At 40.0% G+C, this 14156-nt stretch overlaps 1 protein-coding gene across 1 annotated transcript in view; it reads right to left on the bottom strand.

The window, feature by feature from the left end:
- The window catches only part of MCCC2 (methylcrotonoyl-CoA carboxylase 2), a 92175-nt gene that overhangs the window by 44040 nt on the left and 33979 nt on the right, over positions 1-14156 (bottom strand). The window contains exons 8-11 of the mRNA XM_033929047.1: positions 11417-11481; positions 9015-9114; positions 8801-8896; positions 4158-4230 (exon numbers count right to left, since the gene is read on the bottom strand). Coding sequence (XP_033784938.1) covers positions 4158-4230; positions 8801-8896; positions 9015-9114; positions 11417-11481 — 334 coding nt within the window. The remainder of the gene's footprint in view (positions 1-4157; positions 4231-8800; positions 8897-9014; positions 9115-11416; positions 11482-14156) is intronic.

The following is a 14156-nucleotide window of genomic DNA, read 5'->3' as shown; positions in this document are numbered from 1 at the left end:
AACATCTGTGGTTAGAAATTTTTGGTGGGGAGAGGGCTGGAAAGAGGCACCCTGGGTAAGATTATATGCAACCATCGATCATTGGAGAAAGTGCCATAGATCTGGGGTGACGAAGTGAAGCACAGCGTGAACCCATGGCTTAAGATCATTGTATTTGTAAGGCCCACTGTGGAATTCTGAAGTGAAGGCATGCAAATGGGATCACACAAACCATCGATGCCATGGGACTTAGCAGACATAACATCTAGCGTGTGGAAATGCACTTGAGAATGGGAATTGTTTGATACAAATGAATGAGACTGTCGACTTTCTGCTCAGATAGAAAAGCCTGAACCTGAAAGGTGTGTTCCTATGAATTCCAAGATTTTAGACGGCTGTGGATGTGACTTTTGGTAGTTGACAACAAACCAAAGAAGATCTAGGAGATAAACTATTGAGGTTATGGCATGCTGAGCTCAGCAGACATATATTCTCACAGATTCTTGAGATGAAGCTTTGATCAACCAGTGGTTTAAGTAGGAAAATATGTGAAATCCCCTTGAGAAAAGGGTTGCTGCAACAACTACTAGGTATTCCATGAAGACATGAGGAAAAGAGGCTAGACTGAAGGGCAAATGTCAGTGACCTATGCGGAAGTGCAAATACTTCCTGTGAGCAGGTAGGATGTATATGCGAGTGTGATGGATAGCGATTTCTTTGAAATCTAGAGAGCAAAAGACAATCTCCTTTTTCTAGTAGAAATAGAAGGGTTCCCAGAGAGACCATACGAAACTTCTTCAGCAAAAATTTGTTTAGACTTTGGAGGTCTAGAATAGGTTGAAGGCCTCCAGGCTTTTTTGGCATCAGAAAATACTTTGAGGAAGACTCCCAACCTCTCCTACAGAACAACAGATTCTATTGCGTTTAGCTGGAGAAGGGCTGAGTCTTGTGAAGGAGAGTTTTGTGGAGGGAGTTGAAGAGAGACTCTTTGGATGGGTGGATTGAAGACTTTTTGATCAGGCATAGTTCTGAGTAACAACTTAAAGCACTCACTGATCTGCTGTGATAAGAATCCAACTTTGGTGAAAATAGAGCAATATGCCTCTGATAGGAAGAGTGGAGGTAGAATGAGGGGAACATGCTCTCTAGAAAAAGAGTCAAAAGGATGACTGCTGTTTGGACAGAGAATGAAGTTGAGACTGTTGTGACTTTTGTTGTTTTGCACAGGAACGCTAACCAGCAGGCCTAGAGGATGATGAAGATGGCCGACTATAACGACATTTTGTGTTGTAGTAGTATGAATGTCTAGATGGAGCATAGTATCTTCTAGAAGATGATAACAGAGATTTGAGGCTTAGACAAAGTTAACATACTGTGGGGTTTTAAAAAATTTTTTATCTTCAACTTTGTCTCCAAACAGATCATCACCCTTGCAAGGAAAATCTGAAAGATGTTCCTAGACTAAGTTTACAGATCAGAGACTCTGAGCCAAGATAAATGACGCTTAGCCATTGCCATGGCTGATGTTCTAGAAGAAACATCAAATGCATCAAATATGCTTCTAGCTAGGAATTTTCTCATAATGAACAAGTTCTTGAAAAATTGTTGAAATTCCTCATACTCTGAAAGTTATTTAGGCAAAGATTTTAAATAAATGGAAGAATAATAATAAATAATAATAATTTTTATTCTTATATACCGCCAAAGCCATATAAGTTCAAGGCGGTTTACAGCAAGAGGTGCTGGACAATCAGCGAAGAGGTTACAATCAAAGTCAGCAATATAATCTTATTACATAATAAAGAAGGTGAAAGCTATAGAGTTCTTAGGGTTACTGGATTGAATAAGCAATGCTGAGTAGATTCTTAGTTAACAAATCTGGTAGTCCATAATTCTATTGATGAGCATGGATGATTGAAAAATGAATTTACCAAGAGTCTAATACTCTGGCTTCCCTTCATGGAGGAACAGAATCATATGATCTTGCATTGTTTGAGCATATTCCACAACTAGAGAGTGATGTTGAGGTTGTGTCAATTTTTTTAGGAGCTTCCTAGACTGATAGAAGGGTTTCCGGTTCTTAAATAGGGTATCTTGCAAGTTGGAGGTGATTCATAGTTAAGAAGCTCAAAAAGCTCCGAGTGAAGTTCTTCCTCCGTCTCCTTTTAATAGGAAGAGCTTGACCCATTTATCTTTTAAAGCCAGTAAAGGATATATTCTCTGGAGACTTATGCTTTTGAGTTGGAGGAGAAGGCTCAGAAGGTATGCCATTGGATTTTTCTGCTGACAAGTTTGGCAGATGCTCACCAGAGTGGTTTGAGATATCCAAGTCAAACTTCTCAAAATACTCTCTCCTAGGCAAATCTGGGAGTATGCGTTGAAGAAGGGGTTGACACTCTGACCCAGGAGAAAACTCCTCTGTTGATGACTATGAATGTATGGAATGAGCTTGTACATACCCTGATGCTCAATGTCGAGCAGGTGTGCACAACCTCAGCCCTCGATTTGATGCCTCAACATATCCTTGAGCTTAGCTAAGGCAGGCAAGGATGCATTTAAAGGCTGTGTAAACTGCACCTGCAGTAGTAGCCCCAAAAGATCTTGTTTAAGCATAACCCAGCTCTCCTCCAGGAGAGTCAGTGTCTGCACCCAAGAGACGTCAGTGTAGAAGCAGTGTGTGGTACATGTTGTCTGGGAATGAGACACCTCGATGTCGAGGCACACCTTGAAGACATGATCTGCAAGATGGAGAGTGATGTACAATGCATTGATGCTTACTACACATTGAAGTGGCAGACGCCTGGGATGACACCATGCCTTGCTTAGAAGGGGAAGAATGTTTATGCTCTTTAGCTTTCTTACCTGCTACATCCCCTGATGGATGAGAAAGACAACATTGAGTCTTGCCTTTGAAAATAACCTGATGCTCAACACTAGAGAATGACACTGGGACAAATTTTTCCTCATCCCCAAGGAAACTCATTTTTGCATACCTGCCCACTCTGTCCTCATCTGCATACACTTTAAACACTTTAAAATCATAAGTGTTTGAGGCTTGTGCAGTTAAGGCAGAGCTTACAGGAATGGGGCAGGAGCAAGGACAAAACTCGCAGGGATGGGGAAATTGAGTTCCTGCGGGGATGGGGATAAATTTGTCCCAAGATTTGGCCAGATAATACCAAGATTTGTAACAGAGGGAGTGAAAACATGGGAGGGGTGTGCAGTAAAGGCAAGGCCGCGGCGCTTTTCAGTGCTCCTACAAGTTTGAAGCAGCGTTTAGCTTGGGTTGTGTATTTTCTGGTTTACTGCACACCCGAAGACTCTCAAGACTCCTGATGCAGGCCGGGTAGGCCGAAACATGTGTATGTCGAGTCATTGAGTCATTGTATGGATTTACGGAACTTTGGATGAATAAAGGTATTTGGATCTATCAGATGAGTTGAAAGACACTTATTTTGTGCACCATTCTGATTGGGACAATTCCACTTTGTCTTTGTTGTTTGGAATTTTGTGGTTTTGTTTCCCCTGTTCTTTTGTGTCCTATTACATCAAATACATTTCCTGAAGCTATGAAGCACCCTCAATGGCCCCAGAAGCTCAAGTGAAAAGTATACTGAAAACCATCAATGCTCTCTAGAACAAAAAAGATCTCAAACTGGCCCGAAGGTCAAAAAACAAAAATGAAGAAAATTTAACCAAATTCAATGGAATGGATAAAAAAAAAAAAAAAGAGAGAGAGAAAAATGGAGAATTATGAAAAGTATAATAAAATTAAATTGTGACGGCACAAAAAGATGTCCAAGTTTGATGCATTGAGAAGAAAATAAAGACATATAAGAACTGATGGTCATACAAGCTGATGTCAGATGGGAAGGCACCTGCATGTGTATGGTGTGGGCACTGCCTAAACATTTAAAGTGACAGTGCACTTGTCAGTGTCCGTACCAGGTTTTATAGATAATGTCATCCACATGCAATAATATTATGCCTGCTTATCCTCAGAGAATTTTGCTTATTTCAACAACAGAATTGTAAGGAAGTCTACTGCTATGTTAATTCTATTAAGTTCTTTGGGCCCCTGAAGGAAACCCCTACTAAATCTCTTGTGCACAGGGCTGGAGTTTATACTAGAAGTTACACATATGCACATTATGATAAAGGCAGGGATTCAGTCATACCTGTAATTAATGTATCTCCATAGAAGGCTTTGAACTCATCAAACCTGCTTCCATCTATGATTCTGGCAATGACCTAAAACAGACAACAAAACAGAGGAGCTGTCAGGTGTTTCTCTTGTGTACCATGTCTGCATTAAGGGCTCCTTTTACAAACATGCGCTAGGGCCTTAACGCGCGCTCCCGCGCACGCTAGCCACTACCGCTTCCTTTTTAGGAGGTGGTAGATTTTCAGCTACTGTGTGCGGTAATTTTGTGCGTGCGCTAAAAACCCTAGCGCACTTTCGTAAAAGGAGCCCTAAGTTTTTTTTATTTACCTCGTACCTTCTTATTGATAGATTAATGTATGTTACATTCAGATACAGTTCATTTCTCTGTTCCCAGAGTTACCATGTAAGCAGTCTATTTACTAAGCAGCACTGACATATGTTAATTGCAGTTAAATAAGATAACATGATAATTTTCAAGTTAAAAGGCTAATTTGGAAAGAGATGTGGAATGTGCAGGGGACTGAGCCTTAGAATTAACACTGCCTCAACTCTGTCATACACTTAACAATAGTTTAAAAAAGAAAAAATATATATATATTTTTCTCAGCATTAACTGAATGCGAAAATGTCAAGGATGCCCCCTAACAGTTGACACAAAGGTGTTGCTGTTACTGCTTGCTAATTTTAGCGATTACAGTATGGTTAACTGCAAAACCTTACTACATGAGTGGTATAGAACATAAGAGTTGCCATACTGGGACAGACCAAAGATCCATCAAGTCCAGTATCCTGTTTCCAACAGTGGCCAATCTAGATTGCAAGAGCCAATTATCCTAGAAATAAGCAGTGGATTATCCCAAGTCCCATCTTAATAATGGCTTACAGACCTTTCTTCTAGGAAATTTTTTAAACCCTGCTATACTGCCTGCTTTTACCACATTCTCCACCAACAAATTCCAAAATAAATTACACATTGAGTGAAGAAATATTTCTCCGCTTTGTTTTAGTTGGACAATGTAATGTCATGTCCTGTAATTTAGTAAAGAAACCCCTAAGTTTGCACCTGAGGCAATGGGAATGAAGTGTGTCTAAGGTCAAAAGAAGCATCAGCAGGGTATGGCATATCCAAGGAAGAAACTAGGCACTTCTCAATTTTCAAATCATCAGAGTTAGGGTGGGATGCAGAAGAGCATATTGATTCTGTGTTATTAAGTTGAACACATGAAGCCTTAATGAAGGTTGAACCGATAGTCCCTTGGGGATGGGAAACCAGTTTTACCAAGGCCAGTGGGACGCTATAAAGAATCTTTAGTAAATTTCTGTGCCGTAGAGATACACGAGGATACCCATATAGGAGGGACCACACCCATTCTATGGCAAATGCATACTGTGCAAGGCAGTCTGGAGACATCCATCTTGAGTAGTAGCGAGTCAGTTTGGTATTTTCACTGCTGTTCCTCTGAACTGATGCATTCACCCAGAACCGGTAAGGAAACCGACCGATTAACGTGAAATGCCAACACTACCTTAGGGAGAAAGGAAACTAACCTGAGCTCCACTTTGACCTTAAAAATAGCAGAAAAGGCTTCTGAGATCCTGTGCATCATGTTAATTTTTTTTTTTTAAATCAAGACCCGTAGGCCTATCAACCGGGACTACGTAGGCTTACCACCACCATCATCTGCTGAGACTGAGAACAGACTGACCTTCAGGGAGGCTGCACAGATTAATTATAGGTTTACTTGAAGTTCAGTGTAGAAAATTGCACAGGACCAGAAATCTAACGCCTCCTCATCTGCCCTACCCATACCCAAAAAACTTTTAAGTAGTAGTTATTTTCATAGTACATTAGAGGATCTGGCAGAGACCCATTTACAAAGTATGTATTCTTTCCAATTAACATTTCCAAATATTAATCTGGAAATATTAATTGGGGAGAATACATACTTTGTAAATAGGTCTGTGCTAGAGCCTCTAACGTAAATATAAAATATAAATACTCTAGCTCAGTGTTCTTCAACCTTTTTACACCTATGGACCGGCAGAAATAAAATAATTATTTGTGGACCAGCATCGGTCCATGGACCGGCAGTTGAAGAACACTGGGCTAAGTCATGGGCCAGACCCTGCCCATCTCTACCCAATCTCCACCCCAGAGCCCGCCCCCATAATAGTACTAATTGTAACACTATTTTTTCCATTCATTTTTCACAGATACACAATATAATCTTATTAACAACACATAATGGTTAACCACAAAATTAAACTACACAAAGCACACTGACAGCCGATGTAAATTCTCAAAATTAACATAATTCAATCACTAAATTAAAAAATAAAATCATTCCCCCTTACCTTTGTTGTCTCCCTCCCTTCATGCTATGCCTTACCTTCTGGCCTGCTCCTGCCTGGCCATTTTATGCCGCTCCTGGTGTTATCTTCAGGCCGGCTCCCTCTTCCTCACTAATGCAGTGCACAAAGCTGCGGGCAGCGACTCCTTGCACGTCCCGTGCCTCATCTGGAAGCCTTCCCTCTGGCGTTGCAATGTCAGAGAGAAGGCTTCCGGATCAGGCGCAGGACGTGCGTAGGAGCCACTGCCCGTGGCTTTGTGCACTGAATCAGTGAGGAAAAGAGCTGGCTCGAAGATAACGCCGCTTCGATCGCACCATGGACCGGCAGTTGAAGAACACTGTTTTGGGCCTGTGGACCGGCAGGAAATTTCTGTGGACCAGCACTGGTCCACGGACCGGTGGTTGAAGAACACTACTCTAGCTAATGAGGATCTCCAAGCTCTGTCAGCTAAAGATTTCCTCCAAAGAAGGCCAAAACTCCCCTTTTACCAAATTTGCAGGCAGTAGCAACATCCCTGAGCCAAAGATACTAGCATCTCAATGGCTCAAGGATGCTGTCACGACTGCCACACTTGGGAGAAGGGAACTCTGGCCACCTCTGGAGAAGGAGATCCTCAGCGAGCAGAGTTTGCGGATCCCCACCAACTACAGCATGGGTCGAGGCTAGTGTTGGACATGCTGTTGCCCACCACAGAAAATAAAAGGAGGGCCACCCCACCCAACCCCCTTTCCTCCAAGCTCTCCACTTTCCATTACTAACACGATGACAGACCCTCCCCGGATACAGAACAAGGTATCACAAATTAGACACAAAAATTGAACTGGGAACCTCAAGAAGTTAAACTCAGCAAGTATTTCAATACTGGAGAAATAAAAATAGGAATGCATTTCCTTTTCTACTGAGCATAATATAAAAGATATCTGCATATACATTTCAGTCAAATTCAAAAAAAAATTTTTTTTTACCTTTTGTTGTCTAAACATTTATTTTTCCATCAATTTGGTTCCAGTCTTTCCTGTGTTTCCATTTGCTTTCCTGTCTTCCACAAATTCTCCTTCAAGTGGCTGCTGTCCATTTGTCTTTTCTCCTCTCTTGTTCCATTCCCTTACTGTATCTGTCTCTAACATAATTACCTTTCTATTTAGCTCTTTCCTCCCTTTATTTCTTCTACTTCAAGCCATTCAAATTTCACCTTCTTTCTCCTCTTTATTTTTCAGCTACCTATCAAATATCCAACAATTCTCCCTCTCCCATCACTGTACAGCATCTCTCTCCCCTCCCAACCCTATACCCAATCATCCATCTTTCTTCCTTTCCCATATGCACTCTCTCTTTTCCTCCCTCCTCTCCACAATATATTCCAACATTTCTCATCCCCCTTCCCCCATGCAGCATTTCTCACTCACTCCTACCTCTCCTTAATCTTCAATAGGCCACAGGGCAGCAGCTCCTACATGCTGTCAGAGGCCTTCTCTCCAATACATTCGAAACATGTCAGACAGAAGGCTTCCAGGTCAGCCACTAGCAGCAGGTAGAAAATGCTGCCCGCAGTCTTTTGGAAGAAAGCAAATGTGGCTGTTCTACATTATTAAAGAGAGGAGGAGGCGGTACTTAGACTTCTTAGGACTCTGGGTGGGTACACTCCCATGGGAATCTGCTTCCAATCCTGCAGGATTCCTGCAACCCTGAAGAGGACCCCAATGATTCCCACCAACCTTGCTCCTGTTCAGCTCTCTAGTTCTCGGTGTTCTCAGTCTCTATCTGCTGGTAGGAGCACATAACCCATCTGTGCCAGTCTAGAGGGATGCTATGGAAAACAGCACTGGTTTTAAAAAATGAGACGATTCTTCAAAATTTTCTTGGTGAGCTTTGTGCTCACCAAGAAAAAACAAACAAACAAACCCTCAAGACTGGAGGACACTGCTGTTCGCAGGAAGGGCCAGTCATGCTCTGAATTTTAAAACAGTTGCATTACAAACTATGGTGAGGATAAATCTAGATAAGTTAATAATTTCTTAATGTTACATTTTATATATAATGTACTGTGCTTTGTGGTGTAAATTTACTGTGTTTTTACAGTTCTTACTTCTTATTGTAAACAGCACTGAACCGTGAGGTATTGCTGTATATAAATAAAGTAGTATTAACTAGGCAGGCTAATATCAGCCAGTAAAATTCAACCCACCTTACTAAGCAGACTAGGTGGATCAGACTGGTTGCTATCTGCCATCATTTAATATGTTATTATCCAATACAAAATATGTTTGTGCAAATATACTCCTTGTATGTTTTTCTTACTCATACCTCTCGGATATCAAAATTTCTTCTGAGGTTATCTCCAACAATTCCATATAACTCATCAGCAGGAAACAAAGGTTCTTCAGGTGGTTCTGTAGTCACCTGCAAGAGTTCGTCAGAGCATAAATTTTACTACACAAAGTACACTCTCTTAAAGACAGCATGCAAATATTTTAGCTAGCAATAACAATTACATACATATATAGTGAACTATACTTACATCTAATTTCTTTTGATAATTTAAACTTCTCACAATTTTTCTGGCCAGATGAAGTGCATGAGTGTCATCTAAAGCATAGTGATCAGTTACTCCAGACTTTCTATACAAATGAAAGCCAAACCAAAAAAACATATATTTAAATCAGAAAGCCAAGGGAGCATATTGGTTCCATTCACAACTTTAAAGAATGAGCTATATTGATACATGAATATAAGAACACTTGAGAAATTTCACTTCACTTTTCAAGTGGTATCTGTTATTGAAAAAAAAAAAAAGAATTTCCTAGGTCCAAAATAGCTAGGTTTTATAAATAGAACATTAGAATTTGACAAAAACAAAGAATTTATTCAGACTGTCTTCAGAATTACATTTGGGTCTGCTCTGGCAGTTAGTGTTTTTAGAATATCGGTTACATGATGGGTGTTGATGAAGGAAGATACAGATTGCTGAGCTCCTACCAATGGTTTTGAGCTTTAACTGCTGATTAATAATAATAACAATTTATATACCACAGGACTGTGAAGTTCTACGCGGTTTACAATGATTAAAGATGTTACAGATTGAGTGGAATAAACAAAGCTTCAGAATTAGTGATTAACAGTTCTAGAGATCATTTGTTGAGGACTAAGATTGTATAGGTTGGTTTCCTAAGTATTTCAGGAACAGAAATACTTAGGAAAGTTTTTAGGCGTTTCCTGAATTTCCTATAAGTAGTAGGCATGAGCAGTTGGTATAGATCTTTACCCCATAATGCTGCTTGATGCGAGAAAAGATGTTGGTGATGACTTTTAAATTTACAACCTCTAACCGGTGGAGAAACAAAGTTCGGGTGTGAGCTTCGCCTATGTCTGTTGGTTGTGAAAGAGAAAAGGTCTGTTATATATTTAGGGGCTAAGCCTGATCTTTATTTGTGCTGCATGACGTTATAAAAGAGTATACCTCCCTGAATAGGCTTTAAAAATCCAAAATAAATCAATACACCAGCTCAGTGGCTTAAATCAGTGAATTCCAAAAGACAGCATATGATGACCGAATGCATGGCCTCAGATTCAAAGAGTTCCACTTTCTTGTGATCAACTTGTAGCCTCTCCTCAACAGATGCACCTACCCAACAGACATCAGAAAATTAAAAACATAAGAATAGCCACACTTAAACACACCAATGGCCCATCTTAACTTAGTAGCCTGTTTCCAAAGTGGCCAAACCAGCTCACAAGTACCTGACAGAAACCCAAACAGTAGCAACATCCCATGCTACTGATCCTAGAGCAAGCAGTGGCTTCCCTCATGTCTTGTCTCAATTGCAGACTACAGACATTTCCTCCAGGAACATGCCCAAACCTTTTTTTTTTTTTTAAACCCAGCTACCCTAATCACTTTTACTACATCCTCTGGCAACGAGTTCCAAAGCTTAACTACTCATTGCGTGGAAAAAAATTTTCTCCTATTTATTTCCATGTAACTTCATTGACTAGTCTTTGTAAAAAGATTTAACCAATTCAAAACTGAACCAGCTAGACCAACTTCAGACAATCTGGATAATAAAATCTCAGGGTTCAGTGTCGAATGCAGCAGATATCAAACTGCAGCAAAGTTTCATCTCCCTTATACTATACCTTCTCTACTTCAGATGTCAAAAGACAGGTTTAAGTACTCTGTAAACTACAGAAACAATGATGAGAAATATGTAATAAACCCTTATCAGACAATCTGAAAATTGAGATCCTACTACAAATTCAACCAACTTTGCAAAAAAATTAAATATTTTCTATTGGCCTGAAACTGGAAACTGACTTAAATCAACATTAGGTTTTTTCAGAATTGAACCCTAGAATGTCAGGTTTTGTAAAATAGATAACCAATTATTAGGTAAAACTGGTTTTAATTGGTAGTAGTAGTATTTACATGCATAACTGCCTTTAGTCAGCATTCTGTAACTTGGCTGCTCAAATGCTCTAGTGTGTAATTGCCAGGGGATGTGGACTGGCAGGGGCATGAGCAGGATTTTCTCACACAAGTTATAGAATACCTGCAGTAATGCACTTAACTGCTTACAGTTAAGCTTGAGTATTTTACACCAGCAATTTGATGGCATAAATGCTCACACCTAGAGTTGGGCATTTACTGCAGACTTCTATTAGTATTCTAAAATGGAAACTTTGTGCATATTAACCAATACAGAAACCACACTTAGCACACAGCATTCTAGCACCTAATTTTATATGAACTACATAGAATTTATCCCTATATGTATTCTCCCCAGAAGAAATCTGATCATTTTAAAAGTCATTGTTTTGGGGATTTTTTTGTTTTTTTTGGGGGGGAGAGGATTTAACTCCTTTCACATAATTAAGACTAAGAAAAGAAAGAAAGAAAACCATTCATTTAAGGTTCTGCTTCACCTGCAGTGAAGATCAGCCCCACCTAGTTCCTCTGCTGTTACCTCCTCACCGGTTGCAGCTTTAACCTGCAAAATTGAAAACAAGCATATCAGGATTAAAGACTTCTGAAGACTTTTTTTTAAATGCAAGAAAATAAGAACCAGCCATTCCTCTCTTGAAATCTAAACACTGACTGTCAATATAAACTCGTTCATTTAAACTCTGTTTTCTGGTAGTTATTTACTGCCATCTTCCACTTTAAAAAAAATAAGTAACAAAACAACTGATTAAACATTTTCCATCTGCAGTGGAAGATTAGGTTCATACCTGGATAATATTGTACATTAGGTGTTAACATAGGAGTTTGTACATTAGGTGGTCAATTCATGCTTGTGAGCTGCTTGCAGAAGGGTGTCAATCACATCTTTCAGATCTTCCTCCTTCACCAGTGGAGTATAGTGCTCTCTTCAGTTTGTACCAAAGCAACCGATCTCCACGGTAACAGAGGAAAAGAAGAGGAGAGGCACAGGGAACTTCTCCATAACTCATGGAAGGGAACAATAATTAGCATAAACTTGCAACATAGGTGTATCAATAAAGCAACCTGCTGTGTGCAACTTGCACTAACACATAAGGAGCCCTAAAGCTCAACAAACTCATTACTTCATAGGTAACTGTTCATATATGTTCATCCAATTGACAGGAGAAGGATTCCAGTTCCAGACTATAGAGTTGTCCGATGATGATGATGTGGAGGAACTGAAAGAAATCTTGGTGAATTTGGAAGATGTACTAAGCCAATTCGACAAGTTAAAAAGTGATAATCACCTGGACCAGATGGTATACATCCCAAGGTACTAAAAGAACTCAAATTGGTGACCTAATGACATGATCTGTAACCTGATAAAATCGTCTGTAGTACCTAAAGATTGAAGGGTGGCCAATCTTATGCCGATATTTTAAAAGGGCTCCAGGGGAGATCTGGGAAATTACATACGGGTATGTCTAACTTCAATGCAGGGTAAAATGGTGGAAACAATTATAAAAAATAAAATTGTGAAACACGTAGACAAACATGATTTAATGAGAGACAGAGTCAGCATGGGTTCAGTTGAGGGAGATCTTGCCTCATCAATTTGCTCATTTCTTTGAAGATGGGAATAAACATGGATAAAGGTGAGTCGGTTGATGTAATGTATCTGGATTTTTAGAAAGCTTTTGATAAAGTTTCTGAGAAAATTAAAGAGTTATGGGATAGGTGGTAAAGTTCAGTTGTGGATTAGGAATTGTTTACTGGATAGAAAACAGGGTTAAATGATCATTTTTCTCAATGGTGGAGAGTAAACAGTGGAGTGCCGCAGGGGTCTGTACTAGGACTGGTGCTATTTAACTTATTTATAAATGATCTGGAAATTGGAACGACGAGTGAGGTGATTAAATTTGCAGATGACACTAAACAGTTCAAAGTTGTTAAAACGCATGCGGATTGTGAAAAATTGCCAGCAGACCTTAGGAAATTGGAAGACTAGGTGCTCAAATGGCAGATGAAATTTAATGTGGACAAATGTAAAGTGATGCACATTGGGAAGAATAACCCGAATCACAGTTACTGGATGCTAGGGTCCACCTTGGGGGTTAGCACCCAAGAAAAGGATCTGGGTGTCATTGTAGACAATACGATGAAACCTTCCCCCCAATGTGTGGCAGTGGCCAAAAAAGCAACCGGGATGCTAGGAATTATTTTAAAAGGGATGGTTAATAAGACTAAGAATGTTATAATGCCCCTATATCACTCCATGGTATGACCTCATCTGGAGTATTGCATTCAATTCTGGTCTCCTCATCTCAAGAAAGATATAGCAGCACTAGAAAAGATTCAAAGAAGAGCAACCAAGATGATAAAGCAGATGGAACTCCTTTCATATGAGGAAATACTAAAAAGGTTAGGGCTCTTCAGATTGGAAAAGAGACGGATGAGGGAGATATGATTGAAGTCTACAAAATCCTGAGTGGCGTAGAACGGGAACAAGTGGATCGATTTTTCACTTCATCAAAAATTACTAAGACTAGGGGACACTCGAAGTTACACGGAAACACTTTTAAAACCAATAGGAGGAAATTTTTTTCACTCAGAGAATAGTTAAGTTCTGGAACGCATTGCCATAGGTTGTGGTAAGAGCGGATAGCGTAGCTGGTTTTAAGAAAGGTTTGGACAATTTCCTGGAGTAATAATCCATAGTCTATTATTGAGAAAGACATGGGGGAAGCCACTGGATCGGTAGCATGGAATATTGCTACTTCTTGGGTTTTGGTCAGGTACTAGTGACCTAGATTGGCCACTGTGAGAACGGGCTACTGGGCTTGATGGACCTTTGGTCTGACCCAATAAGGCTATTCTTATGTTCTTATGAGGTAGAAAGAAGGTGCATTGAAAACTGACAGGGCAGGCTGTACAGACTCTTGTGTATTAACAGAAAAAATATTTTCCAGGTAAGAAACTAATCTTCCATTCTATTACATTAAACATATGACTCTATATGTTAGGTGATGTACCAAAGCAGTGTCGACTGTCTAGGGTGGGACAGATGAGCCTATCCGCAAAATCAAGTACCCAAAAGTGGCATCCTCCTGAGCTGCTCCATCTACTCTGTAGAACCTTGCAAACGTATGGTGATTAGACCAAGCAGCTATTCTACAGATCTCTTTCAGTGGAACTGCCCGGGACTCTGCCCATGAAGATACCACACTTCTGGTAGCATGA

Source organism: Geotrypetes seraphini, chromosome 1 (genome assembly GCF_902459505.1).
Source record: "Geotrypetes seraphini chromosome 1, aGeoSer1.1, whole genome shotgun sequence".
In the NCBI taxonomy this organism is placed as follows: domain Eukaryota; kingdom Metazoa; phylum Chordata; class Amphibia; order Gymnophiona; family Dermophiidae; genus Geotrypetes; species Geotrypetes seraphini.
This window is presented reverse-complemented; position numbering and strand designations above follow the sequence as displayed.